This window comes from Mugil cephalus, chromosome 9 (genome assembly GCF_022458985.1).
Source record: "Mugil cephalus isolate CIBA_MC_2020 chromosome 9, CIBA_Mcephalus_1.1, whole genome shotgun sequence".
Lineage (NCBI taxonomy): Eukaryota > Metazoa > Chordata > Actinopteri > Mugiliformes > Mugilidae > Mugil > Mugil cephalus.
In genome coordinates this window covers 8,255,645-8,267,617 of record NC_061778.1, presented here as the reverse complement: position 1 = coordinate 8,267,617, position 11,973 = coordinate 8,255,645, and the positions used below count along the sequence as shown (strand labels likewise).

Below are 11,973 nucleotides of genomic sequence, written 5' to 3'. Positions count from 1 at the left end.
AAATACTTATTCCTTCCAAGTGACAAATACCTGCAACCACACTGCGGCCACACATTTCAGTTTTTTCACACACGGCACTGTTATAATAATAAATAATTTCATTTTATTTTATATTTTTTGGTTATTAGAATAAAAAAAATCTTCTCATATGGAATAACAACATCATAAACAAGCTGTTTATAAAGATTTTTCATACTAGTAGCTCTTTGAGGTTGTATAACTAGTCAGAGGTTACACATCAGTCAGCCAGAACATTATGACCACTGACAGGAGAAGTAAATAACGTTGATCATCTTGGTCAATCTTGTGATATTTCAGTGTTCTGCTGGGAAACATTTGGACCTGGTATTCATTTGTGTGGATGTTACTTAGACATGTAGAACCCACCCAGACCAGACCAAGCACCCCCACCCTATAGCAATGATAATCCTTGATGGCAGCAGCAGCCATCCTGACACACACAAAAAAAAGCACACACGAAAATAGCACAAGGTGTTGACCTAAAAAACGCAGTCTTGCACTGATACCTCCAAACCTCTAGGTGTCACTGTGCTACACAATGAATGCTACAATGGTAGTATTTAAGGCAAAATGTTTGTCTTCTGGTCAGAAATTGATTGATTGATTGACGTTATTCAGTTAAACAAATCTTAATGTTCAAAGGTTTTTTTTTTTTTTTAAATAAAGTGAATTATAGCTAAAAAACAACACCAACACGTTAGCCAAACATTAGCTGCTTTCACTTTATCAGAAGTGAAGATTAAATTATATATATATCTTGTATACTTGAAGTTTCTGACTAAAACAAGCAGCTTAAATGCCACATTACGGATTTTCCACTGCTTTCCAACAATTTATAAACTAAACTTTAAATAATTGCACTCAAACAACAAATCATATCATTAAAAAATATGATATGAACACACAGCAGTTTGTTGCAGCTCACCAGCATCTGGTGCTGAGCTGCTGGCGTCTGGACGTCATCTCCAGAAACTTCATCAGCTCTCTTCGTTCTGCATGGTCTGCACCGCTGGAGCCTGACCTGCTCCGATGCTCAGGATGATGCAAATGGCTCTGCTTACTGCTTTAATGACAGATGATAATATCCTGCTGCTCATGAAGGATGTGTTTACTTTTAGCACTTGACTATACCCTGGAAACCCTGTGCATCTACTCACATTAACGCAACCAGGAGGCAGGAGGAGAGGGCGGACCTTAAAAAAAAAAAGATGCATTTTTATTCTGAGAGAAATAGTGTGCGCAGTGTATGATTTGGAGCCATCACTGGAACATCTCGGCGGTGGTCGGCCTGTCATCAGACGAGCCTCGTCTCTGTGGGTAATAGGAATTCACAGTGGAGACCACTCCAGAGGTCCCTCACTAGTGTGAGCACAAGACAAATAGCGCTCATCAATATCTGCCTGCTGCTCTGTAAGCACAGCAAATGAAAATGAATGACACAACGCTTCTTTGACATCTGAACACATCTCTTGGGGGTGGAAATGTTCTGTGAAGAATGAACATCAAGAGGCCTTCGGAGGAGGAAGCGCTGCAGCCTGCTCATGTGAAAACATCTCAGAGGCGTCGACAGTCGCAGTTAAAGTAAAATATTCGTCTGCTGTCAAGTAAATGTCCCGGTTTCAGTAAGAGCCTGAAAAACTGAATATATTTTATGTCAAATTTGACCATTTGTCTGTATTCAGGCATGAAATAACACATTTCTTCTTCTGTAGTTACTCCCCATGTTTTTTTTTTTATTCCTGTTTGTGAACTTTATCTCACTTAAGTGTATTAAAGCAGAAAATTATTTATTCCCTGATCTGTGCGGGCAGCTGATTAAATGGCCACATTCATCAGTGATTGTACTGTAAGTGGGAGAGTTAAATAATTAAATAATCACAAACTGATCAGTTTTCAACAGAAAATGTTACTATTTTTTCAGTGTTTTGAAGGCTTAACTGATTTAGTGGGCATGTCTAACATGTTGATTATATTTTAACACATTTATTTTTTTCACATGCAATTAAAGTACACACACTGGGTTACCATAAATTATTTATAAAGTGATTAATATGTGTTAAACTCTGGAAACTGTACGATTCGTTTCCCTTTTTCACTGCCTATCTACCAAACTGTCCATGTTTACTACCTCAGCAATTATATTTTATTCCAATGTTAGAATTTTTTAAATTCCCAGCACACACTTGTAGACTGACTGTCAGTGCTGTTATATTCTGGTATATTTTGTACATTCTTGTTATTGTTTTTTGTATGTATTTCTTACCTAATTTTGTGCTACTGTGTCAAGTAATTTCCCATACATAGGTCATATTTTATTATGATGTAATGGTTATTAAATCTACATTCATAGCTAATAAGATAAAGAGTACAGCCAAACTATTGGCAAATGTTGTTGAAGAAATGTAGCCAGCTAGCAAGGCAGCTAGCGCTTACTTGCAATTTTAATTAGTTTCACACTGTGGCAGCTACACAACCATAAGCTCAAATGCCGCAAATGTCATCACGGTTTTTCACATCATCCTTTAAGATTTATCAAAATCATATACGAAAATTTCGGACTTTGACGAACATACGGGAGGAAGCAGCACGCTCATTCTGTCATTCTGTCATTGGAACAACAGTGTTCGTGTTGATGTCCCTGACATGTGTCCTGGGACACCCGGATGTCCCAAGTCCACTCAAGTTTCCTCCAGATGCGTCCTCGATAAAATGGATGGTGCAAGATTACATCTGTGCCTTTGGACCGTACTTGATTAGATGTGCACTTTGAATTGAAACAGGTCTTGGACAAAGACGTTTCTCATAAACACCCAAGGCCTTTAAAGAAATTGTAGATGACATAAACTGCTGAACATCAGATTCATATAAAATTGTCCTATAGCCCTTTGTAGAAGGAAAAAAAAAACCTGAACCGCTTACTCGATAACTAGTGTTACCACTTAACAGCTTTCAATCAAAGCCAACCCGTGGAGTTTTTGACCTCTAGTAGAGCTATGAAGCAGCTTTTTATGGACAACTCCCTGTATGGTTTGTCTCCATTATACAGCACCACTCTGATCTACAGGTGCATGATTTAATTAAAATACTTCAAAGATTTGGAAATGTTGGCATTCAACACACAGAAAAAAGGCCTGTGAGAAGGACATACACTCGGAAAATGTTCTTAAATATTCAGCGGGAATCAATGTGTATTTGTTTGCTGAAAAAAGTTTTATTTTATATGATTATATTGGTGGCAACGTCTTTACGATGGAGACTGTTAATGATTTACTGTGTTTTTTTTTATATATAGCCCATAAGGAACTATTTTGAAATGTGGACATGCGGCAAAGTTTCTCTCTGCAGAAAAAGGTGGAAGAGGATTTTTTTTACGTCTGACATTATTATTTAGTTTACAGACAGAAATAAAATGTGTTCCCTGCTGATCTTTTTGCAACCTTACCGCGTATGGACACAAACACAGTGGGACAGAAAATAGCCTTCAAAGAGCTACAACTTCCCTTGAGGCAGCAGATATTTTTTTAATACAGCTTGAGTTAGCACTACAATAACATAGTGTGGTCACAGGACGGTCAACCCTGTGTTACACAGGAGCTTTCCTTAAACCTTCACTTTTAGCTTACATCGTCAAAAAGTTAGATAGAACAACATCTCTGAATGTTTAAAGTGCGCCTTGGACTTCTTCCTCACTTTCAGTACATTCCAGTGAAATTATTTGCCTATATATTGTTTTTCTGTACACTCATCGTTAATGCTACCATAAATTAAGAGCATGCTGCTGCCCTTCACACTAAGGTTACTGCAAAACTGGCACAAAAACCACCACATGACACCACGTCGGGAAAAGAACTTCAGTCACATCACTGTCAGCAGACGCCCTCACAGAGCGCTTGTCCTCACACTGGAGCTGAGAAGACAGACCAGGAGATAAGACGGCACCCGCTCCCACACTCAGAGTTTCATCTTGGTGTCTGATATCGCTGTGGTCCCATGGCGTCCTCTGGTCCGAAGGATTCTGGGCTTGAAGTGGCCCCTGCTCCCACTCAAAGACTAAATGGAGACGGTTTGGATGAACAGCAGCACCGTGGACGGCCAGTGTCCCGTTAAACTCCCTCCTTCCAAACGCACCAATGTTTGTTAAATAAGCTTCACACACACGTACACTCGGGTTTCTCTCTTCGCCTGTCCAGAACAGGCGTGAACCTGCAGTCCAGAAGGGCAAAAGGGTTTTCCTCTTGGAGCTGTCGCTGTGGACAGTTGGCACGACCTCGCCTCACAGGCCCCAGTATGGAGCGAGGCTCCTGCGGTCCCTCTCGTAAACGTCGGGTATGACCCCGTAGGGCGTCTGCACCATCTTAACAGAGTTTCTACCGAACAGCTTCCTCTCGTACTCGATGAGCTGGCGCCAGAAGCCGCCGTTGGGCCTGATGACGGGGCGGCGGGCTTTGACCCAGGCGTGGGCCTCGGCCAGAGACACGCGGTGATACTTCATGAGGTACGCCAGGCACAGGGAGGCCGAGCGGCTCACGCCGGCCGCGCAGTGCACCAGCACCGCCCCTCGTTTGCGCCCGACGCTGTGGATCTTATCGGCCACGCTGTCGAAGTACAGGGAGATGGGGGAGTGGGGCATGTCCGCCAGCGGCACCTTGACGTACTCCATGTGTGGCCAGTTGAAGTTGGGGAGCTCGATGGTGGCATTGACAACGCAGGTGATGCCTTTAGACAACAGCAGGCTGCGGTTGGACGCCACGTTCCCTCTGCTGAGGAAGAGGTTGGGGGTGATTTGCGCGATGCCCCCCAGCAGGCTGCCGCTCTCAGGCAGCAGCCTCGGCACGGTGGCGGGCACCATGGAGCTGCGGTGGTGGTGGTGGTGGTGGTGGTGGTGGAAGAAGCCTTGGCTGCGGGAACCCATCGCGGAGCAAACAAGTGGGCTTCAAGAAGGATGGAAAGTTTTTTTTTTTTTGTTTTTCAAAAAGGCAAAATCTTCAGGAGCTCAGAGTCATAGCAGAGCAGCGGGAGCAGCCAGACAGATCCTGAAACACAGAGATAAATTTAAATGAAACACATTTCTATTCGAGTGTAGGCTGACAAACACTCGACTTCAAGGATGAGTAACGTCACTGGTGTCTGCAAACGCTGCAGAACGAGAGCTAAAAGCCTCCGTTTGTACTGATGGTTGTTTCAAGGAAATGCGTTTTTATTTTTTTCTTACTTCTGAACAAAACCGTCAAAGAGTCACAAAACATTCTGCCGTGTGGCTGCGACCCGCCATCAAAAAGGCTTCTCAAGAATGCTCTCCCTCTTCTCCGTCTCAACATTCAGGTCGAACGGCCTCAGCGCCGCACACCGAGACGTGCCTCCCTCCGCCATGTGAGCGCAGATGCCCTGCAGGCAGACGTTCACCTCATCTCATGTTCATCCATCCACGGCCCCCCACACACAGATTACATCTCGCCTCTCTGGCTACCGCTGCCGTTAATGTCATTCCAGGATCGCGCCGAGCAGCAGGGTGGAGGGTGATCATATGTGCTCTATCAAAGTGCTTCTACTCTGATAACACACTTCATTTGAGAACGCAATTTGAAGTTAATCGCTCTAATTAAATTTTCTTTTTCCTAATAGGACGATCAGAATTATGTTCCTCGCTTTATTTTTACAAGCTGAAACACGGACTTGTTGATATACAGAAAATGATATGATGGAAACCCGAGTGGAACGTGCAGCCTATATAGTGCGTGATGGAAATATCCTGCTGCGTTAACGCTCGCGTTATCAGCGGAGAGCCCACAGCTCCCGGCTCTGCTTCACACGCTGCTGCACCTCATCGTGCGTCATCCACGCCTCGTGCACCAGTCTGAGCCGACAGGTCTTTTTCTCTCATTTTTAGCTACAGTCTAGTTAACAAGGCGCACGGGTCAACCGCTTTAACCTACAGGAATGAGAACACCTGCCGACTTCTTCTTATTAATAAAGTTACCATCGGAAAGATTACGACTGTGACTGCAGCTTTGAAAGGTCACAAGATAAACCTGGAGGGGTCACATGAGTTAAATGATACAAACCACACTTTACATCTTTTACAGTCTCGCCTCTCCATGACATTAGCGTTTGGTTCAAAGGGTCAACCTTTGATGAGCAAATATTTCAAGAGATAAAAAAAGACTCTCCTTTAAAGTGGCAGTCTCTGAGATTTCCGTCCTGGCAAATGTGGTTTACTACAAAATGTCACAGATTTCTGATGGCAGCAAAACAAATATTTTATTAAACAAGTGAGGAAATGATTTGTCTTTCTTCATCGTTCCACATGCAACTGTGACTCTGATTTAATGCGGCACACATCATGAGTCTGTGAACAGCATTAAAAAAAAAAGGAGAAGAAGTTGGGGACGTGCAGCTCTTCATCTAACAGCTCACTGTGGCTGATGAAATATTTTGTCAGACAATGTCTCAATGTGAGGACACATTTGTGATTAAAGGCAGCTGTGATTGAAGCACTAACACATGTCGCATTTACCTTCACTACTTCCAAATTAAATGTCAACATGTTTGTTTTGTTTGTTTACATAAAAGCTTTTAATGTGAAGCAGGAACGAGGAGCAGAAATCGTCCATTAGCTGATGATAATTTACCAGTCAGTCTTCGTATCTATATGTAGACATTACACCTGTGACTTCATGCTGCACAGGTTCACCCATTGCATAATATTGTAGATATATAAATATTGTAATCATTGACTCATCACCATGTTGCCTTATCTCTTCTATCGCCCTTTGAGCCACTTTAAAAGCAAAAAACAAAACCACGGCTGTCAAACATTTATCATTTTAAATTCATCTCTGGCTGCAAAGAAATATATACAGTATATATTTAACCTCCTGAGACCTTTTATTTGATCATTTCTCCCAGGTACTTGGGATTAGTAAGACCTAAGATGTATAAAAACTAAACATCATCTTTGAACAGGAAGTAGCAGTTTTTGAAAAATAACGATTTCGTCTTATATGGACACTGGAATTATTTCATTACTTATATTATAAAGAAGTCAACAATGTGTGAAAAAATATAAAACTGTTTATTTTAATACCTGAGCATGAAGCATGAAGTCCCAACATCCTCAGACGAGTACTTGCTAATCAGCAAAAATTGCTAATTTGTTAAATTTGCACATTATAACAAACTACAGACCTTAACAAGCATAAATAAATATGTTTTAACCATTGCTACCACTAGATGTGTCCACTGATGAGGACAATGGGTTTAAATGAAGCAGAATAAGCTGCAATAAAACCTAAAACTTAACGTCCCCATATGAGGACGCTGGGTCTCAGGAGGATAATTCCTGTTTTTATTGGTTTTACTGCCTGAATCTTGAATTAAACAGGTAAGTCGGTCTCCAGCTATGCTCACCTCCCCAACGGCTGCTTTTCTTCTTCATCGCCTTCCAACTGTACAAGAAACCTGCTCCTATCAGTCACAGCTTTACCATCTCAGCATGGACTGCTTCCTCTTCCCAGAAAAAAAGGATCAATGGCTAAAATAATGCTTTCTTTCCTCCTCCTCCAGACTCTTCTCTCTCAGTTGCCAATCGCTGTTGTGTACTTTGCCTCAGTAACAGTTGCCATGAATGTGCTGTTGTTGCAGCTGATTCCACCTTCCTCTACACCGTCGCCAGCGGTGATGAGACAAACACAAACAGCGTTTCTCACTACAGAGCAGTCAGCAAATTCCCAAACCAAGGAGGTTGGAGGAAACGGGATCAGGTCTGAAATGGTGTTAATAACTTTTCTGCAGCAGAAGTGAATAAATAAATGAAAGTATCTGGACACTGAAAAAATTTAATTTATTAGATGAATGATTGATAGAGAAAAGTGTCTGCAGATTAAGTCATAAAAGAGTTGTGGTTCACTGTCACAAACACTAAAATAAAATCACTGTGTGGCAGTGATCGAGCATGATGTGTTCAGTGGGCTTCTGACTGAGCAGCTCAACAGGCATTTCACGTACGAAAGACTCTTCTCATTACCAACTAATCCGAACATTTTAATACACAAATATTTTACATTTGACCAACTGATCAGCATGATTCAGAAGATACCAGCTCTATAAATAACTAACATCCCAGCTAACAGTAGCTCTACCTGCTTTTCCTTTTGAATAACTAATACAGACTACTGCCACCTGCTGGTAGGAGGGGTTGCTTCCTTCCATGAATGTTAAATATACGTTTAATAAATCAAAACATCCTTTCATGCAATTGCAGAACGTTGACTTTGACTCCAGACACAGAAAATGTGAGGCAATGTCACAGTCCCGTCTTTATAGCTGGTAGTCGTTTGGTGTTTTTTTTTCTTCTGATCCGTTGAAGAGACACTGAAGGACAAACAACTCATAACGTCCTCTCCTTGTGATCTGCAGATGGGGCCATATTTGCTCTGCCTTTCTTATTTTAGGCTTCGTGGCAAGAATTTAAGACTTTATTTGTCCCTGTTATCAGGAACAAATAATGTGTAGCCTGAACATTACATTATATTATATCATGGTAGGGTTTGGACCACATCCATCCTTCATTTTTTGGTCCATTTTTTTTACTTTCAGTGATAAAATTCTGGAAATATGATGATATACTTGTTGTCCATAGATTCTGTAGGCATACAGGTGCAGCAACAGGTGTTCAGCTGCTTGAGGGGAAAGAAAACACAAGAAGAATCTCATATGCAGATGAGACACACCTAAAACTTATCTTTGCCGTTAAAGACAGACATCTGGATCTGTTCTCATCTGTGTTTCGTACCACGCTTCATCAAATTTCACAGCCATAGGTGACGTTTCTCCGACTGTCTTGCTGTTTTTACAACCAGGAGAAATCAGGGAGCTAGGTGCTAAAATTACAACTGGAGAGACTAAAACAGGAGCAGACGCCTCGAGCTGACGCAACAATTCACAGAGACAGATAAACTGTGTTTCTGTGGCAACCTACTGACCAACTGTATACAGCAGCCGCGGCCACATCACCGGAGAGATGACGAAGATGAGAGAAGCAAATAATCCCACGGCCCCATCCAAAGTGCTGATGTACCACAGTGAGATTTGCACCATGCACATAGTTATTTATACCCCGGGCTGCACAGAGCGGAGGAGGGAAAATTATGCACAGGCTGTCGCCACAGAAAAAAAATCTAGTGTGTGTTGGAGATACCGCAGCTCACTGTCAATCACTTTTACTCTTTGTAGGTTTTATTCTCCAAAGACGTCCAGCAGCGTTCACAGGACGGCGACTGCAGCACATCCCGACTTTCACGACCAAAAATGTAAATGCTCAGAAACAGACTCCCTCACAATTACCTGCAGAGCCTGTCAACAGGTTTCACCTCGCAAATCTTCTGAAGCTCCTTTCTCGGTGGAGAGATTCCTCTGGGATCCAGTTCCACCTAAGCTAACGCAAATTGGAAACGTGACCCAGCCGCGGGGCTACTAGAGCATCAACCTCGACGACACCGGATCTGACCTGAACTTCCTGACTGACACTCTCGGGCAGCACAGGATCAAAATGACTGGAATTACTGGAATCACTGGAGAAGGCGAGCTATTTATTCAGACTGAGTGATGTCTGAAAGTGGCCTCGATAATCACCCGGGGGAGAATGAGCAGCAATTGCAAGCAGGGTCTTTCAAGAGCCCTAACATCTGCAGAGACAATTGGGCTCAGCTTTACAACGAACTAAAGAATGAAAGTTCACAAACAAGAGGAGCCGATTCCACACTAGGACTGGGTTCAGCTTTGGCGCCTTCGTGTAGCTGCTGCAACACCCATGCCCACGGTGTCACACCACGACATGTCACGCCAGCACACAAAACAGGAGGAACTGAACAGGCTACATGTCATACAGAGAGAGCATGTGCAAAAAAAAACAAAAAAAAAAAAAACAGAGGGACAATGCAGACGGCTCATCTTTCCTGTCAGAGTCATCCTGATTCAATTTGGCGTAAAAAGCCAAGTTTGTGGAGAGCGTTGTGGCACTCGTCACTGCAACGGACACATGAGACAGATAAATGGAGGGAGTCGACTTTAAAACTATGAAAAGAAAATGACACTCCGAGGCAGGCTTATCATTATCTTTAATCGGTGCCACGAGCACAGGCCTAGAACTACGGTTAGAAAATTGTTCTGCAACTGTTCATATTGGCGAAAATTTTAAATGATGTCACCACAAATGTGACAATTTACATTTTTTTTAATTTTTTTTTCAGTTTTGATCGTAAACCTTAATATCTTTTGTGGGAGGGCGGGTTCACAAAACGTGCTATATGAAGCTTCTATATACAAAATGATCAATGAATGGGCAACATAATGGGCAGATTTATGAATAAAAACAACACAGACCTCAGGTTGTACAAACAGGAAATTGCTTTCATTTCTTGTTTAAATCTAGCTCCTTAAAATGTTTGAAATTGCAACTTTTCTTGGTCATTTTTTTATTGTAAACTTAAATATCTTTGAATTTCGACCCTTTGATTAAATGGCAGACTGATCCATAATTACATTAGCCATTGGTTGCAAACCGAATACCTTTTTTTGTATAATTCAGTTGTCTTAAATAGTTTAAATGTATTATTTTACATTTCCAAAGTTAAAATATTTCATCCTCTTCGTGGATGCAGCCCGCGTCGTGTCTCTGGGGGCCTCGCGGTGTGAAACGTGAACTTCAATCATCTATGACGAGGACCGCTCCTATGCGCACGCGCTGCTCGTGCACGTGCGCGCGACGCGAGATGTGTTGTGCGCGTTAACAAGTTGGGATGTCGGAGCTTGATATTAAGAAGAAAATATAATAAGATGAAGATGAAGTGGTCATTTTTTTGACAGTTTCGCTCGTTTTATGAGTGTCCCTCAGATTATATCATAAAACGAAAACCTGGAAATTAAACCTTATAATAAACATTTAAATATTTCTGTGCTTTGCAATGAATTTGTATTACAACCATCTCATGTGAGGTCAACGTGAAGCCGACAAACTGCCTCCATCTGGTGCAAAACTCAACTTACCAGTCGACTCTAACCCGAGCGGAGACGCAGCGGTTTTCAAAGCGCCTGCACGGACGCGGCGCGCACGGATCCGCTGCTTCCACGCATCCACCTCCAGTCAGCGCGATGGTACGGGCGGCCGGGAGGATGGGGAGAGACCGGGCGGTGGCGAGCGAGCCGCAACACACGACAACATCATGCGAAAGTCAACAGAAATACGACCCATCCGTGCATCCGCCTGGTCCTACGCTGGCTGGAGCGGCGTGCGCAGGGAAGCGCTGCCTCCGTATGAGGGGTAATGAGTGCCACTACTGGGGAGAAGAGGGAGGAGGAGGAGGAGGAGGGGGAGCGGGAGGAGGAGGAGCGTGCTGGCTTACTGAGGCTATTCCAGGCTTTTCTATGGGATCGATTAAAACCTGTCTCTGCAGAGTTGTAAAGTTGCTCCAGGTTCACTGTTCAGCTGGGACATTATTGATCTAATCTGATGACTTGCATTTGTCTTTCCAAGAATCTACTAAACTAATAAGCAGTTGATGCAGAAGCTACAAAGTGCAGAGCATAAGCAGATCCTGTAGCGCCTTAGCTGACATGCACCTCCCCAGAAATGTAACTACATGAGGACAGGGGGACCACAAGAGCTGTGATTGGTCCACTTGGTATTAGCATGTTTTTCGCTTTAGTATTTCAGGCTGCTTCTCCATCTGAATTGGCTCAATAAAGATCCATGGATGAGGAAAGGTTAAGTGAGTTTGGTTTGGAGATACAACGTATGACTCATCTTTGGTGAAATTTCGGCAAATGTTTCAGTCAGCATTGTTGAAAGACTAGACTAGTGTTTGTGTGGTGCCGGCGTTGGCTACATACGTAAGTACCTTAAATGAGCCTTAACTTAAGGTGAAATGTCTACAAAGGCACCTTTTACACCGTCAC

At 42.8% G+C, this 11,973-nt stretch overlaps 1 protein-coding gene across 2 annotated transcripts; it reads right to left on the bottom strand.

The window, feature by feature from the left end:
* Positions 1-3,522: 3,522 nt before the first annotated feature.
* Positions 3,523-11,356, bottom strand: dusp14 (dual specificity phosphatase 14). Of its 2 annotated transcripts, none has more exons than XM_047595189.1 (2): positions 11,065-11,356; positions 3,523-5,054 (listed from the first exon to the last, which is right to left on the bottom strand). In XM_047595189.1, the coding sequence occupies exon 2, from the start codon at positions 4,931-4,933 to the stop codon at positions 4,295-4,297; it is 639 nt and encodes a 212-aa protein (XP_047451145.1). In that variant the 5' UTR covers positions 4,934-5,054; positions 11,065-11,356; the 3' UTR covers positions 3,523-4,294. The 2 variants fall into 2 exon arrangements, with proteins under 2 accessions (XP_047451145.1, XP_047451146.1); XM_047595190.1 differs by lacking the exon at positions 11,065-11,356 and adding an exon at positions 7,429-7,581.
* Between the last annotated feature and the right edge of the window lie 617 nt (positions 11,357-11,973).

Excerpts from the sequence above, each read along its gene's own strand:
- dusp14 (XM_047595189.1), bottom strand. The coding sequence starts at position 4,933 with ATGGGTTCCCGCAGCCAAGGCTTCTTCCACCACCACCACCACCACCAC.